Raw genomic sequence first — 18,475 nt, 5'->3', positions numbered from 1 at the left:
GACATCTATAGATGGACCTTTAAGGTCAACACTTGGCTTTTCGATGTTAAATGCTGATATTGTCAGCTTGGGTTCAGGTATTTCAGTTCCATGAACCTTGATGTCCTTGTCCAAATCAGGTACCTCTATTGTGACATTTGGAGAAGCTGCTCCAAATTTAGGGAATTTTAAAGTTGGCATTTTGAATCTTGAGGGGGAGCCTACGGTATCTTTCACATCAACTTGAATCTCTGGAGGTTTCATTTCCACCTCTGGCTCTTTGACCTCCACCTTTCCCTCGGGAAGAGAAATATCCACCTCTGGAAGACTGATATCAACCTCTGGTGCTTTCACTTCAGGTTTTGAAAATCCAAATTTGGGGAATGACATTCTTGGCTTTCTCATTTTCACATCAATATCTTTAGAACCTGCTTCTGGTATTTCAACTTCAACAGAGGGCATTCCGACTTCCACATCAGGTAGTTGGAGGTCTGCTCTTCCCTCTGGTAAGTCGACATCTACATCTGTCTTTGACAGACTTAAGCCAATTTCAGGACCTTTAACTCTTGGCAATGAGAGTCCAAATTTTGGTAATTTAAATTTACTTCCTTGTCCCTCAAGCTCAATATCATGATTCATTTCAATTTGAACATCTGGAGATTTCATTTCCACGTCTGGCTCTTTGACCTCCACCTTTCCGTCTGGAAGCGAAAAATCCACGTTTGTAAGACTGACATCAACCTCGGGTGCTTTCGCTTCTGGTTTTGAAAACCATCCAAATGACATCCTGGGCTTTTTCATTTTTACATCCATTTCTGTAGCAGCTCCCTCAGGCATTTCAACTTCACCAGAAGGCACTTTGAGTTCAATGCTTGGTGGTTGGACCTTCATTTTGACCTCTGGTAAAGTGACATTTTCATTTTTTTTTTACGATTGACATCTATAGATGGACCTTTAAGGTCAACACTTGGCTTTTCGATGTTAAATGCTGATATTGTCAGCTTGGGTTCAGGTATTTCAGTTCCATGAACCTTGATGTCCTTGTCCAAATCAGGTACCTCTATTGTGACATTTGGAGAAGCTGCTCCAAATTTAGGGAATTTTAAAGTTGGCATTTTGAATCTTGAGGGGAGCCTACGGTATCTTTCACATCAACTTGAATCTCTGGAGGTTTCATTTCCACCTCTGGCTCTTTGACCTCCACCTTTCCCTCGGGAAGAGAAATATCCACCTCTGGAAGACTGATATCAACCTCTGGTGCTTTCACTTCAGGTTTTGAAAATCCAAATTTGGGGAATGACATTCTTGGCTTTCTCATTTTCACATCAATATCTTTAGAACCTGCTTCTGGTATTTCAACTTCAACAGAGGGCACTCCGACTTCTACATCAGGTAGTTGGAGGTCTGCTCTTCCCTCTGGTAAGTCGACATCTACATCTGTCTTTGACAGACTTAAGCCAATTTCAGGACCTTTAACTCTTGGCAATGAGAGTCCAAATTTTGGTAATTTAAATTTACTTCCTTGTCCCTCAAGCTCAATATCATGATTCATTTCAATTTGAACATCTGGAGATTTCATTTCCACGTCTAGCTCTTTGACCTCCACCTTTCCGTCTGGAAGCGAAAAATCCACGTTTGTAAGACTGACATCAACCTCGGGTGCTTTCGCTTCTGGTTTTGAAAACCATCCAAATGACATCCTGGGCTTTTTCATTTTTACATCCATTTCTGTAGCAGCTCCCTCAGGCATTTCAACTTCACCAGAAGGCACTTTGAGTTCAATGCTTGGTGGTTGGACCTTCATTTTAACCTCTGGTAAAGTGACATTTTCATTTTTTTTACGATTGACATCTATAGATGGACCTTTAAGGTCAACACTTGGCTTTTCGATGTCAAATGCTGATATTGTCAGCTTGGGTTCAGGTATTTCAGTTCCATGAACCTTGATGTCCTTGTCCAAATCAGGTACCTCTATTGTGACATTTGGAGAAGCTGCTCCAAATTTAGGGAATTTTAAAGTTGGCATTTTGAATCTTGAGGGGGAGCCTACGGTATCTTTCACATCAACTTGAATCTCTGGAGGTTTCATTTCCACCTCTGGCTCTTTGACCTCCACCTTTCCCTCGGGAAGAGAAATATCCACCTCTGGAAGACTGATATCAACCTCTGGTGCTTTCACTTCAGGTTTTGAAAATCCAAATTTGGGGAATGACATTCTTGGCTTTCTCATTTTCACATCAATATCTTTAGAACCTGCTTCTGGTATTTCAACTTCAACAGAGGGCACTCCGACTTCCACATCAGGTAGTTGGAGGTCTGCTCTTCCCTCTGGTAAGTCGACATCTACATCTGTCTTTGACAGACTTAAGCCAATTTCAGGACCTTTAACTCTTGGCAATGAGAGTCCAAATTTTGGTAATTTAAATTTACTTCCTTGTCCCTCAAGCTCAATATCATGATTCATTTCAATTTGAACATCTGGAGATTTCATTTCCACGTCTGGCTCTTTGACCTCCACCTTTCCGTCTGGAAGCAAAAAATCCACGTTTGTAAGACTGACATCAACCTCGGGTGCTTTCGCTTCTGGTTTTGAAAACCATCCAAATGACATCCTGGGCTTTTTCATTTTTACATCCATTTCTGTAGCAGCTCCCTCAGGCATTTCAACTTCACCAGAAGGCACTTTGAGTTCAATGCTTGGTGGTTGGACGTTCATTTTGACCTCTGGTAAAGTGACATTTTCATTTTTTTTACGATTGACATCTATAGATGGACCTTTAAGGTCAACACTTGGCTTTTCAATGTTAAATGCTGATATTGTCAGCTTGGGTTCAGGTATTTCAGTTCCATGAACCTTGATGTCCTTGTCCAAATCAGGTACCTCTATTGTGACATTTGGAGAAGCTGCTCCAAATTTAGGGAATTTTAAAGTTGGCATTTTGAATCTTGAGGGGGAGCCTACGGTATCTTTCACATCAATTTGAATCTCTGGAGTTTTCATTTCCACCTCTGGCTCTTTGACCTCCATCTTTCCCTCTGGAAGAGAAATATCCACCTCTGGAAGACTGATATCAACCTCTGGTGCTTTCAATTCAGGGTTTGAAAATCCAAATTTGGGGAATGACATTCTTGGCTTTCTCATTTTCACATCAATATCTTTAGAACCTGCTTCTGGTATTTCAACTTCAACAGAGGGCACTCCGACTTCCACATCAGATAGTTGGAGGTCTGCTCTTCCCTCTGGTAAGTCGACATCTACATCTATCTTTGACAGACTTAAGCCAATTTCAGGACCTTTAACCCTCGACATTGAGAGTCCAGATTTTGGTAATTTAAATTGACTTCCTTGTCCCTCAAGCTCAATATCATGTTTCATTTTAATTTGAACTTCCGGAGATTTCATTTTCACATCTGGATCTTCGACCTCCACCTTTCCTTCTGGAAGCGAAATATTCACATTTCTAAGACTGATATCAACCTCGGGTGCTTTCACTTCTGGTTTTGAAAACCATCCAAATGACATCTGTGGCTTTTTTATTTTTCCATCAATTTCCTTAGCCGCTCCCTCAGGTATTTCAACTTCACCAGAAGGCACTTTGAGTTCAACGCTAGGTGGTTGGACCTGCACTTTGACTTCTGTTAAAGTGAACATTTCAAGTTTTTTAAGATTGACATCCACATCTTTATTTGGACCTTTAATATCAACCCTTGGCTTTTCAATGTTAATTTCTGACATTGTCAGTTTGGGTTCTGGTATTTCAGTTCCTTGAACCTTAATGTCCTTTTCCACATCAGGTACATCTACGGCGACATTTGGAGCAGGCATTGACATCTTTGCTTTCTTTGACTTCTTATCTAATCCTTTAGTGTAAGGAATTACATTTGTCTCCTCGGCTTTGATGGTTGGCCACTCAGGTACTGGTACTGCCAACTCTTTTCCCCTATCCACTTGGTTGGGAGATCCTTTTTGATGTATATTTTCCATTCCAGGTATCTCCACGTTCTCTCGTTTATGGAGTTCAATTTGGATTTCAACCTCATTGGTCCTTCCAGCTTCCTCTTTTCTTTCTTTATGGTATATTTCTGTCATAGTAATAGGTTCATGAGCACCTAGATCAGAAAGTTGGTTCTTTGGCAATTTGATTGTGGTAACTGAGCTCCGGCTCAACTTCTCAGGTGAAGCATTTATGTCAGTCTTTTTGACATACGTGTCCAACTGTGCCTTTATGTCTGTGATTTTAGACAGGGTGTTTTCTACTGTCACATTTACTCTTTCTGCATTCACATCTGTCTTTGTGATTTCTTGATGAGCAGGCAGTCCTACGGTGTCACCCTTCGGCAGCTTGAACCCTGGCAATTTGGAGACAGCCTCTTTAACTCTGTCAACGTCTATAACCATCTGAACAGTCTGCGCCTGAATTTCTTCAACAGGAAGAGTGAATGCTGTTTTAGGCTGTTTGATCACTGGGGTTTTGGTGCCAGTTGATGATGCATCTTCCATGCCGGGGATCTCAATATCATCACGGTTTGGAAGTATCTTCAACCTCCTATCCTCAACTTTAAGGCTTTTCACATCCATTTTTACAATCCTCACGTCTGTCATTTTTATAGGTTCAGCGGTAACAAAGTCAGCAAGGTCCTCCCTTGGCAGCTTGAACTTGGTAGCAGTCCTTGTACCAATTTGTACTAAAACGTCATCAATGCTTGTCTCTGTAGGTAACTTTAAAGCTTGTATTTCCATCTGCAAGTCAGGTTCCATTGTAATACTGGTGACCTTAGCATGCATTTCCTGTGCATTTAAATTTGTTTTAACATATGTTTCTTTCAAGTCTCGTTCTTGTCCAATCTGAGGGGATTTCCTGATAAATCCTACATCTGACATGTCAATTGGGAGTTGACGCTCCATCAGCTTAGTATGTGATACTATAGTTGGAATCAGCAAGGTATTGTCATGTGCAGACAGATCAGATGTTATGATATCTACTACTGGTATCTTCATGCTTTTTGGGGATGATTTTACATGTTTTTCTTGCTTGTGTTTGTCTTTTGTCTCCTTTCCCTTGATCCTAAACTTTAGTTCTGACCTCTCTTTCTTCTCTTTCTTCTTTTTCTTTTCCTCCAGAGATGTCTTGGTTAAGGGACTCTCTTGATCAGCAAAAGCAACTGTTATGTCTGTGGTTTTCAAAGTTTTGTCCAGTCTGATGAGTTCTACCTTGTGCTGTTTGTTTTCCGAGCCTGTCAGGTCCGGAAGAGAGCATTCATTTTTTATCTTGGTGGATTCCATTTTTTCTGATTCTGATTCAAACACATATACTTGAGGTGTTTCTCCTGATGTGCTCTCTAGACCATCTGGTGAGTATATGTCATCTTGACTCTGTTGGATTTCCATAACTTGCGCACATTCTACAGTTAGTATGTCTGTGTCCTGGCCCGACTGTTCAACAGACCTGCTCTTGCGGCCCTTCATCTTTAGACTTGACAACTTTATCTTCTGCTTCTTTGTCCTGCCCTTGACAGCCTCCTGAGATTTGATTGGCGACTCTGTGTCACTTGTTGTTGGGCTCAGCTCCAGCTTCCTCTGATCATCTGCATCTGCGGTACTGTGAGACCTCTTAAAATGGGACTTTCGACTTTTGCTAAAGGAGGGGAAGTTGGGCCAAGAGATTCGGTCACCGTGCCTTTTTGTCTTTGAATGTCCCCTCATTTCCAGAGAGGAACCTTGTTCCACCTGTAGGATAAAAAAAAATGAAATGTTGATTGATTGCTTCATGAGAAAAAGAGCCAAAGACATAGCACTACTCTACAGATCCAGAAAAATAACATAGTGATAGTTACTTGGGATTCAAGGGCTGGTTCACTCTCAAGGGTGGATATCTTTATTGGTTTGCGTTTCAGAAGTAACTCCATCTTGTAAGGCTGTGCATGTTCCAATATCTGAAGGGCATCTTCATATTTAACATCGTCAAAATACACTGTGGCACTGAGTATCTGATCACCTGAATGAACAAAAGGAAGACATAGCAAGATCAATAAATCCCCATTTGAACTGTTGAACAAGCATATCAAAGAGTCATATCAAAGAGTCTCTCACCCTGGATAGCAAAAGCAATCTTGCCTCCATTACTTCACATTTCACCCATTTCACTGCACATTTCACCAATATGTCCTTTGCTTTCAGATGAACTATTTGGTCTATACTATAGAGTCTTGACTACAGACTCTAAAGGCAATTTTTTTTTAATGAACTTCTGAAAGAGCATGGTATGAGCTAGTTGTCTGCTTACCCTCGTGTACACTAAGAAGCTTTGAGGCTGGGGACTCTGGCCTCACTTCCTTAATGAAGATGCCCTCCTTCCCTCCTCCGCTCACAACAAGACCCTCGGCACATGTCTCTTTTGCCATTCTCACAATCACTCCCGACTCTGAGCTCTGAGTTTACAGGAAAAAATGAAGAAAAATCTATTTTTTACATGTTATGTACCACCAATGACAACCTGAAACAATGCTTCTGCATGAGTTCAATATAATGCAGACATGTCTGACCTCCAGTTCACTCATCTTGGCAGGGGAGCGCTTTTCAAAAAGGGACCCAAAACCCCTCTTTCCTTTCTTGCCACTCCCACCTCCACCCTAAAAGGAATGTTAAATGAATCAGAGTGTCTGACAAAATTCAAACTACAAGTCACCATGGTTGGTTGAAATATAAAGTATTGTACCTGTTTATCAATGTCAGTGTATTCGTCAGTCTCAGGGTATTCATCTACAGGGGAGGATCCTTGTGGGCGAGGTCTCTCCCCCTCTATAAATTCAGATGGCTCTTCACATATCTGGAACAAAAATATGTATAGTTCATTTTGTTGCTATATAGGGATGAATTAAAAATTCTAATTTAAGTTGTGTCTTTCCCATAGTCTTTAGTATTCACATGATGTCCACACATGCAAGCAATAGGTTTTTCATATCAGTATATCCACTCACTGAATCATCCACCGTGTCAGGCTCTGGTCCCTTCAGCCTTCGTCCGGCCCCTATTCAAAACCAAGAAGAAAAAACACTAAGAGCATATTTAGATCAAGGTAAACCACTACAGTTGTCAAAAGGTTAAGTCTCAGAATATCTATCATTAGATAGATCAGGTATTAGAGAGGATTTCAATGTTTTGTTCACATGTATAGTGAATATTATCTTGATATTACAAGAACAAAATAATTCAGATGTATTTGACAAAACCGAGCCCTAGACTGACTGATCCTCTCTGCCTGTTTTACCATGGGAGCAGAATTGTTTTGAGAAACTGTAACCCAGGAGGAGATTATTGGAAGTTCTTCCTGGCAAGAATTCCCAAAGGAACCAGCTTCTGCAGCGCCTTTTAAATGATCCACTCTATCGATCTGGAGATTTGAGTTACAGCCAGTGTGGCTGGCTAGCCTTGAAGTCTAAAGTAGGTAAGAGTGTGTAGTTTTGAAATTATATAATCCTGATCAATGTGATTGTTATTATTACCATCATCCATGATACACAATCATGCTGTGATCATATTTTCTGTTGTTAAGTTACCCTGCCGTGATGCCACAATTTCTGAGAAATAAAACAACTATTCAAAAACAAATGATGGTGTCAATAGGGTCATATTAGCTGCTGAGTACCCTCAATGGTTGGACTGGTTGGACAAATCTGAAGCTTCATATCACAATAGGCCTCTGTAAGTCACTGGTCAGATCACTGCAGTGGTGGAAAGCAGTGGTGGAAAGCTGGGGTGTCTCACAAAATCAGATGTTGCAGTAGGCTGAAGTAGCAGTGGGGTTGTAGAAACACTTTTCATGTTGATGTGAAAATCAAGATTATCTATAAAATATGCTGTAACAAGGTTACAGTCGAGATCACTTCCCCGCTCGGCATTAGGCCTATCCAATGCTGAGTTTGCTTTCTGAGATACTGTATGTGATATCGATTGACTTAGGCAAGTAAACATGTTTGATATGTGTTCCGGTCTAAACGTTGCAAGCAATAAAGTGTACGAGAGCATTCAACCGTCTGAAGGTACCTATTACCTTTCTACAAACAGGTTCTCTCATCAAAATGCAAGTGTAATTTGCTTAGAAATTCTGAGCATTCTGTGGTAATATCCTTTTAAAGTCAATGTTGTGCCTACTGGGTGAACAATGATCTGTCTGACCAATGGTCAGTGCTTTCAGTATAACTGTGTTGCAAAAACAGGTGTTCATTAACATGTTCAACAACTTCCTCATTGAGTACAAATAGTTCTTACCACAGTATTTTAGATCTCAGACCTTAGACCTCACACTTTTCTGTGTACACAATCTTGTGTGTGCACTTGTGAGTTTGTGTGTATAGGTGTGGGAACTTCCTATGGAAAGGGTGTGTCATTCCCTTAGAAAGTACCTTATGAGCAGTGGTAAGTCATTTTTGGGGGAATCTGTTCTTTACTTTACTATTTTTATTTGTTTATTGACCCTCTGTAATCTTGGGGGTATGATCTTTGACCCTCTCTATCTTTTTCACTCAACATTATTCACGATTCTAATCAGAAGTATCCATAATCATGGTAGCATCCACATGAATGTAGAAGTGTTTAGAAACATTCTATCCTTATTTATAATAAAAGTGACTCAAAAATGACACTACATTATTTATCATGAATTTCTATTGGGCACAAAATAATCTGAAACACAATCAAAACTAACTGCAAATGCATCCAACAAGTTTGATGTTGTCATTGCTAGGAATACGGGACCAAATACTACTAATTGACTACTTCATTTATAAGAATCTTTAGGGCTGTTAATAATTTGGACCCCTACCTTTTTGAGAAAAAAATATATAACTTCTTAAACAAAATCTTTCTCTGAGCAATTGTATTGGTATAAAATAAAATAATTTCCCCATTTTTTGCATACAATATAGCTCAGTATTTGAATTATGTATTTTACAGTCATTATGGCTCATTTTTATCAAGGGTATCAATAATTTAGGGCCAAACTGCATCAATATAATGCCTTGTCATCCCTACTGGCTCTGATCTGGCGTACTCATTGAACACAGATACTGCGTTTGTAAATTATGTCTGAATGTTGGAGTGAGCCCTGTTGGTCCTTAAAAAAAAATATATATATATATATTTGTGCCGTCTGGTTTGCTTAAAGCTATAATTTGTAACTTATTGTGTGACCTGACCAAATTCAAATAAAAAGGTTGGTTATAGATTTGTCATTCTCATTGAAAGCAAATCTAAGAAGCGGTAGATCTATTCTATGTGCACTATTTCTATGCTTCCCGTTCTTAAGTTTTGTTTTTTGCATCTTTTACTTTTCAGTTTTATACATCTGCATAGTGCACCTTTAATATAAAGAATTTGATGTGTAGCATTTACTTTTCACTTTTACTAAAGTATGACAATTTAGTATGTTTTCCAACATAGTACTTAAGTACATTTAAACCAAATACTTTTAGACTTTTACTCAAGTAGTATTTTATTGGGTGACTTTCACTTTTACTTAAGTCATTTTCTATCAAGGTACATAGCTGCAGGAAGTAGGGGTGCTGAGGGTGTTGCGGCACCCCCTGAAAAATCTGTAATAAGAAAAATATTTAAGTTAAAATATTTGTATTTTTTTCACAAAAGTTGTGCACTGGGCCTTTACTAGTCCTGTATTAGCAGATCAATATAACCGTCTGTAGCTCAGGAAAAAATTCTGCCCCTCAGTAATAGAATCAAAGTGTCTGCTAAATAGCCATCACTACTACTACGTTTGCTTTTCCAACATAGCTATTCCAAGCACATGAAAACAATGTCATAAAGAAATATTTCTCTATTATATAGAGAGCGCTTACCTGAAGGAAAAATGTCACCCTCTAAGCCACACTAGCAACCTGATTTATCCTGTTAATACTGCCTCACCCAGATTCCACTGTGGACCAACAGACTGAATGAAACTGCCAACATAGCTGTTTTGTTTTTGGTCCCAGTGACCAGCCTCTGATAGACATATAAGGGTGGATACGGCCTTCTAATCTAGATCAATCTTGTAACAGCATGAGTAACACAGGAGGAGACAGTCAGGATTGGAGAGTTGCAAATCATATTTTAAATTCATTCTCAGAAAGGTGTGGATGTTCTCCAACATAAATGTAAATTGACCGGATTTATGTCTGTGTATTATAACCCTTTCCCCTCGTACAAGGAATGTACACTGCAGCTATGAATAGAAAAACTATGTAAAGTTTATAGTCTTTAGTCATTTCCACTCTCATCTCACAGGGACTTATTCACACACATTTTTCTTCAGATTGAATGATTATCAGCATCTGTACATGGTCAGAGGGGAGGGTAATGCTGGAGAGGGTTATGACATGTAGAGACAGTGGGTTCAGTGTTCTCTGAGGAACAAGGGAACTCTACCTGTGTGAGCTGAATAGAAGTGGATGCTTAAAATCAATTTGCTCCCTTTATAACTTGTAGCAAAATGCTAAATACAACTACATGCAATGGTAGAGAGAAATAGATTTGTACACTATAAAGCAGTGTTCCCTCCTAAGAGAATTCCCTTCTCAGGATAATTCCTTTATTGTGGTATGAAGCTGGGCAATCCTACAAATTGATATCTCCATTAAAAAAAAAGACCAGAAAATGATGATGTTCATGTTATATTCTATTTCCTTTACAGGGGCTGGCATATATTCCTGTACCTAAAACTGGCACTAAACGTGAAGAAACTCCTTACTCAAATATTTGTCATATGGGTGCTGCAGAAAGGTGATATGGTGACACACACTATTTACCAAATTATCCACATGAATTCACTTTCTGCCCTACTTTAAGTTAGGTGTCGCTACAAAATGTGTTGACATAGTAATTGCATACTGCATGGCAGGTGTAATTAGTTACACAGTTTTACAATGTGGTTGGTGTGATTGCACATTGAGGTTTATGTGATTACAAACAAATATATTTTTTTGCATGCTTTAGATTTGCCAACAATCTCTCCCTCACTGTACAAGATTTTTAAAAAAGGTCCCCTCAATGTTCAAGTTTATTTACAAATCTCTGAAATTGTGCAACATTTCATGGAGTTAATCTTACATGACTCATGTGGGGTGCAACCGCACCATTGTCTTTGGGTGTGGTCACTCTCAAGGCCACGTCTAGCTGGAAAAGTGCACCTTGAAATGTGGAAGGCCATTCATAATCTCATAATCTCAACAGTGGCTAAACAACTATTTTGTCATTTTATATACCCTCAAAGAAATGATGTTATACTAAAAAACCTGGATTACTACGGCATACATTTTCCACTAACAACTTTATCAAACAACTTCTCTCTGAACATAACCAGCAACCCATGATCACTTTTATAACCATTAGAGTTTGTTTTTTTCCTCATAGGCCCTGCACCTGGTAGGACCCTGAGCTCAGCTCATTAACCAAACTCATGCATTATCCAAACGAATTACATGTTCCTCATTTACAGAGAAGCAAGACATAATTCCTACCCAATTTGAATAAGACACAAGCTCCTTCTTCTGGGGGTGGCTTGTTTGCATTCAAAAGGAGGAAAAAAATCTAAATAGGATTTTCCCCATGGATTAAGTGGACATGGGACTGTGATCCCGCATGCTTTAAATCGAGCAGGCCAGAACATTTATTCATTCTCACCTAACGTGATAGGAGTTTCATCGTGGTTTTAGAATTCAACTATCAGAATTTGCCCCTATTCCCACATATACCCTCCCAATACGATTTAAAAAAATTGCCCCACAGGGAGAAGTCCTTAAAATACTGGAGACAATACGTCTCATAGGCATAGATTGAAAAAGCAAACAACAGTGTGAACACCCATCCTCTAATGGGACCAGTACTGCTTACCACCACTTCTATGCAGAGGGGCAAAGTACAATAATATGTCTATAAAAGTAGCAATATTCCCCAGACTGTCTGTAAGAGATTGTCAATGTCTATGGTGTTTAATTGATGATATCATGGATGATACCATAAATGGACTTTCAATGGGCTTTAATGCTAAGTGGACCACCTATCACACTAAATCTGGGCCAGTATTTGACACAGGTTTCTGCTCAGGGGAGAGGGCAATTACTGTATCTCTCATTCTACCATCCCTATCTCTGCCCCACCTCGACTTCTGTCCCTCCCAGACCTAGGAATTACATTATCTCAGTAACTTTGAACCTGTACCCAAGTACAGCACTTTTTGTACAAAAGTTTGACACATTAAACACTGGTGTACACATGCAGTGCAGGGGGGCCACGAGCTGGGGGGCCATGCAGCAAAGCACCCCCACACCATCACACCTCCTCCTTCATGCTTCACGGTGGGAACCACACATGCAGAGATCATACGTTCACCTACTCTGCGTCTCACCAAGACACAGCAGTTGGAACCAAAAATATCAAATTTGGACTCATCAGACCAATTGCTCGTGTTTCTTGGCCCAAGCAAGTCTCTTCTTCTTATTGGTGTACTTTAGTCGTGGTTTCTTTGCAGAAATTCAACGATGAATGTCTGATTCACGCAGTCTCCTCTAAACAGTTGATGTTGATATGTGTCTGTTACTTGAACTCTTTGAAGCATTTATTTGTCCTGCAATTTCTGAGGTTGGTAACTCTAATGAACTTATCCTCTGCAGCAGAGGTAACTCTGGGTCTTCCTTTCCTGAAAACGGTCCTCATGAGAGCCAGTTTCATCAAAGCGCTTGATGGTTTTTGTGACTGCACTTGAAGAAACTTTAAAAGTTCTTGAAATTTTCAGGATTGACTGACCTTCATATCTTAAAGTAACGATGGACTGTCATTTCTCTTTGCTTATTTGAGATGTTCTTGCCATAATATGAACTTGGTCTTTTACCAAAAAGGGCTATCTTCTGTATACCACCCCTACCTTGTCACAACACAACTGATTGGCTCAAACGCATTAGGAAGGAAAGAAATTCCACAAATTAACTTTTAAGAAGGCACACCTGTTAATTTAAATGCATTCCAGGTGACTACCTCATGAAGCTAGTTGAGAGAATGCCAAGAGTGTGCAAAGCTGTCATCAAGGCAAAGGGTGGCTACTTTGAAGAATCTCAAATATAAAAGATTGTTTTAGACTGTTATGGTTACTACATGATTCCATTCAGGGCACACTTAACCAGCATGGCTACCACAGCATTCTGCAGTGATACACCATTTCCTATTCAACAAAACTGAATATGAGTATGAATAAGGCTTGAAATTACATATATAGGATTTCTAAATAGAGTTTAATCACATTATAAAATGACTAACTATAAGATTTCACCTTCCTTATTATCTAAAGGTCTCTCTTGAACAAAATATCTGCCCCCATCGCTGTGAACGTCTCACCGAGCTCTAGCTTGGCTTCCTGAACTCGTTTCATCTCAAATTAATGAAAAACAGAAAGTGTTTTTGTTTAATATCTATTAATTACTTTAGATTACTGGCTATAATTCTATCTCTGAATGTGCTAGTGCCGCTAAATGACTCTCTCTTGCTGCGCTACGGTGTAAGGATTGCAGGCATATGCATTATTAGGCACTGTGACGTAGCGTTCAGTTGATGGACAGTTGGAAGAGCGAATGAAATGGTAGGAGGAACATCCCAGCTTCAAGTGGTGTCAGATTTCACATCCTGCTTCACACAGTCAGAAGAGGCCTTACCCCTGTGTCCATGAGAATCAGGGCTACAGCTCAATGCAAGACACTTCTATCTATGGTGTCCACAGATTGATTAATAAGCAAAATTGCAGGTCAGAACCGGTATCAGAACCACACAGGTTCCCAAAACATGGGACTTTACATCTAAGAGGTTTTAAATTGAAAACAATCCCAGTAAGGTACTTAATTGTTACCCAGAAAGGATTTGATATTGACATAAAAACGTCTGCATTGGAACCTTTTAAGGTCAAGTGAATGGAATTATTTAAGTCAAGAGAATAGGCAAAAATAAACATTATTTGAACACGTCAATGACACAAGAGTTATGTTTGTAAAAATCTAAGAACAATGTCCACAAATCTAGAATCTAAAGGCCATTGCTAACATTGGAAAGACACAACATATTCTCATTGACCATAAAGAATGTTTTATTCTCACAATTTCAACTAAAGATAACCTAAATTACTTCTTAACCTTTCAACAAAATGCTTGCAAAACTGAATACACTTTAGATAGTTCAAGCAAGCACGCGCTGTGATACAAACTCTCAATGTGTTTGTCCTCCAGAATTTGCTTCTATAAGAAAATTAAATGAGTTATGTTTACATTGTGAATGACAGATTACATTCATCTTTTGATGCATTCTGCATGGGCTCTCGGTTAATGACTATACACCAGGAAAAAGTACATCAACTTACAGTGGGGCAAACAAGTATTTAGTCAGCCACCAATTGTGCAAGTTTTCCCACTTAAAAAGATGAGAGAGGCCTGTAATTAACTATGACAGACAAAATGAGAAAAAAATCCAGAAAATCACATTGTAGGATTTTTAATGAATTTATTTGCAAATTATGGTGGTAAATAAGTATTTGGTCACCTACAAACAAGCAAGATTTCTGGCTCTCACAGACCTGTAACTTCTTCTTTAAGAGGCTCCTCTGTCCTCCACTCGTTACCTGTATTAATGACACCTGTTTGAACTTGTTATCAGTATAAAAGACACCTGTCCACAACCTCAAACAGTCACACTCCAAACTCCACTATGGCCAAGACCAAAGAGCTGTCAAAGGACACCAGAAACAAAATTGTAGACCTGCACCAGACTGGGAAGACTGAATCTGCAATAGGTAAGCAGCTTGGTTTGAAGAAATCAACTGTGGGAGCAATTATTAGGAAATGGACGACATACAAGACCACTGATAATCTCCCTCGATCTGGGGCTCCACGCAAGATCTCACCCCGTGGGGTCAAAATTATCACAAGAACGGTGAGCAAAAATCCAGAACCACACGGGGGGACCTAGTGAATGACCTGCAGAGAGCTGGGACCAAAGTAACAAAGCCTACCATCAGTAACACACTACGCCACCAGGGACTCAAATCCTGCAGTGCCAGACGTGTCCCCCTGCTTAAGCCAGTACATGTCCAGGCCCGTCTGAAGTTTGCTAGAGAGCATTTGGATGATCCAGAAGAAGATTGGGAGAATGTCAGATGGTCAGATGAAACCAAAATATAACTTTTTGGTAAAAACTCAACTCGTCGTGTTTGGAGGACAAAGAATGCTGAGTTGCATCCAAAGAACACCATACCTACTGTGAAGCATGGGGGTGGAAACATCATGCTTTGGGGCTATTATTCTGCAAAGGGACCAGGACGACTGATCCATGTAAAGGAAAGAATGAATGGGGCCATGTATCGTGAGATTTTGAATGAAAACCTCCTTCCATCAGCAAGGGCATTGAAGATGAAATGTGGCTGGGTCTTTTAGCATGACAATGATCCCAAACACACCGCCCGGGCAACGAAGGAGTGGCTTTGTAAGAAGCATTTCAAGGTCCTGGAGTGGCCTAGCCAGTCTCCAGATCTCAACCCCATAGAAAATCTTTGGAGGGAGTTGAAAGTCCGTGTTGTCCAGCAACAGCCCCAAAACATCACTGCTCTAGAGGAGATCTGCATGGAGGAATGGGCCAAAATACCAGCAACAGTGTGTGAAAACCTTGTGAAGACTTACAGAAAACGTTTGACCTCTGTCATTGCCAACAAAGGGTATATAACAAAGTATTGAGATAAACTTTTGTTATTGACCAAATACTTATTTTCCACCATAATTTGCAAATAAATTCATTAAAAATCCTACAATGTGATTTTCTGGATTTTTTTTCCTAATTTTGTCTGTCATAGTTGAAGTGTACCTATGATGAAAATTACAGGCCGCTCTCATATTTTTAAGTGGGAGAACTTGCACAATTGGTGGCTGACTAAATACTTTTTTGCCCCACTGTATGTAAACACATCAAGCGCATCCCTATGAAGTAGGCTCACCCAGACAACACACTGCAGACACACCCATCCACACACTGCAGGCAGGCAAGCAGCAGGTCAGCAGCATGACTCAGCACTCTACTCTCAGCAGCACCAGCCTCCCAACACACTCACTCACACAGCTCTGCTGAGCTCGGGTGCTAAATCAGGGAATAGTTTAGGACCACATAGAAACAGAGAGATGAGAGAGAGAGGGATGCCCACCCGTTCCCGGCGAGCCGTGCCAGTTGGGGAAGGCCAGGTGCAAACAGTCGCACATGTTGTCAGTCCACTGGGGTCCTGGGAGGGAGAAGGGGTCCTGTCCTCGGACAGGTATTCGACAGCGCAGCGGCCCTGGCTGCTGATGAGCTCTGGCGGCTTGCCTGTTCTGGAGTGGCTAGAGCTGCAGCCTCTTCCTCAAACTGCCTCCACTCAGTCAGTCACAGCAGGGAAGGAGGCAAGAGTCGCAGGACCAGAGAGAGAGTAGAGTGAGTGAGTGAGTGAGTGAGTGAGTGAGTGAGTGAGTAAAGCCTACGAGCAGCGCGTGTGAGAGAGTGATTTCTGCAGCATCCACGCTCAGAGCAGTCCACACTGGAGTGAGGCAGGGCTCTTCTAATCTCTCCTGTAAACATAGACCTTCAGAGCAGCATGCTAAACGTATTATGGGAGGGCTGCCCCCACCCTCCCTCTCACCAGCTGCATTGATCAGACCAATCAGGCAAGGACACTCAGGACGACGCTCCAATAGAGATTTATGGGAGGGGGGCGAGGAGGAGGAGGCACATCATTGAATTTGACACAGTACACTACATAGTTCAATATCTTTCACAGGACCAGATGCTATATATTACAGTTGTTGGGAAACGTGTATAAGAGGGAAAGGCAAAAGGGGAGCTAAACACAGACTTTAGAGAGTGTGTATGAAAAACCTGAGGTGCCGCATGGTGCCTGGTCACATTGTCTGAGTCAGGGTGTGTTTTCAAAGGGATGCTTCCTGTTAAATTATTTAAGAGCTAAAATAGAGTATGAGCTCACAGCAAGAGAGAAAGAGAAGGGATGCTGCGTAGTAACGTAGGCCAGACAAGCAGAGCACAGCATCACATACACACACACACACACACAGGGAAAGCACAGTATTAGGCACTAAAAGCCATTCATAAACAAAACCTTTGTGCAATAGATTGTCAGATGCTTATGATGATACCTTGTTTGTAGCTTGTCTACTTGCTATCCTTGTATGTATTGTTGATAAGACTGACTACTATGGTCTGGTTAAGCGAGTGGGACTGTTCATTGGTAGTGTGATGTACATTAAGGTGTGGACCTGTGATCAACATCAAATAACATATACAGTGCCTTGCGAAAGTATTCGGCCCCCTTGAACTTTGCGACCTTTTGCCACATTTCAGGCTTCAAACATAAAGATATAAAACTGTATTTTTTTGTGAAGAATCAACAACAAGTGGGACACAATCATGAAGTGGAACGACATTTATTGGATATTTCAAACTTTTTTAACAAATCAAAAACTGAAAAATTGGGCGTGCAAAATTATTCAGCCCCCTTAAGTTAATACTTTGTAGCGCCACCTTTTGCTTACAGCTGTAAGTCGCTTGGGGTATGTCTCTATCAGTTTTGCACATCGAGAGACTGACATTTTTTCCAATTCCTCCTTGCAAAACAGCTCGAGCTCAGTGAGGTTGGATGGAGAACATTTGTGAACAGCAGTTTTCAGTTCTTTCCACAGATTCTCGATTGGATTCAGGTCTGGACTTTGACTTGGCCATTCTAACACCTGGATATGTTTATTTTTGAACCATTCCATTGTAGATTTTGCTTTATGTTTTGGATCATTGTCTTGTTGGAAGACAAATCTCCGTCTCAGGTCTTTTGCAGACTCCATCAGGTTTTCTTCCAGAATGGTCCTGTATTTGGCTCCATCCATCTTCCCATCAATTTTAACCATCTTCCCTGTCCCTGCTGAGGAAAAGCAGGCCCAAACCATGATGCTGCCACCACCATGTTTGACAGTGGGGATGGTGTGTTAAGAGTGATGAGCTGTGTTGCTTTTACGCCAAACATAACGTTTTGCATTGTTGCCAAAAAGTTCAATTTTGGTTTCATCTGACCAGAGCACCTTCTTCCACATGTTTGGTGTGTCTCCCAGGTGGCTTGTGGCAAACTTTAAACGACACTTTTTATGGATATCTTTAAGAAATGGCTTTCTTCTTGCCACTCTTCCATAAAGGCCAGATTTGTGCAATATACGACTGATTGTTGTCCTATGGACAGAGTCTCCCACCTCAGCTGTAGATCTCTGCAGTTCATCCAGAGTGATCATGGGCCTCTTGGCTGCATCTCTGATCAGTCTTCTCCTTGTATGAGCTGAAAGTTTAGAGGGACGGCCAGGTCTTGGTAGATTTGCAGTGGTCTGATACTCCTTCCATTTCAATATTATCGCTTGCACAGTGCTCCTTGGGATGTTTAAGGCTTGGGAAATCTTT

At 40.6% G+C, this 18,475-nt stretch overlaps 1 protein-coding gene across 1 annotated transcript; it reads right to left on the bottom strand.

The window, feature by feature from the left end:
- Window positions 1–448: 448 nt before the first annotated feature.
- LOC112262455 (neuroblast differentiation-associated protein AHNAK) lies at window positions 449–9,919 on the bottom strand. The gene is made up of 7 exons (XM_024438101.2): window positions 9,832–9,919; window positions 6,958–7,007; window positions 6,696–6,806; window positions 6,523–6,609; window positions 6,264–6,408; window positions 5,815–5,975; window positions 449–5,707 (listed from the first exon to the last, which is right to left on the bottom strand). The coding sequence occupies exons 4-7, from the start codon at window positions 6,535–6,537 to the stop codon at window positions 1,082–1,084; spliced, it is 4,947 nt and encodes a 1,648-aa protein (XP_024293869.2). The 5' UTR covers window positions 6,538–6,609; window positions 6,696–6,806; window positions 6,958–7,007; window positions 9,832–9,919; the 3' UTR covers window positions 449–1,081.
- Window positions 9,920–18,475: the final 8,556 nt, after the last annotated feature.

The sequence above is a fragment of the Oncorhynchus tshawytscha genome, linkage group LG11 (genome assembly GCF_018296145.1).
Source record: "Oncorhynchus tshawytscha isolate Ot180627B linkage group LG11, Otsh_v2.0, whole genome shotgun sequence".
Classification (NCBI taxonomy): domain Eukaryota; kingdom Metazoa; phylum Chordata; class Actinopteri; order Salmoniformes; family Salmonidae; genus Oncorhynchus; species Oncorhynchus tshawytscha.
Note: the sequence above shows the minus strand (reverse complement) of the source record. Positions and strands in the feature narration are given on the sequence as shown.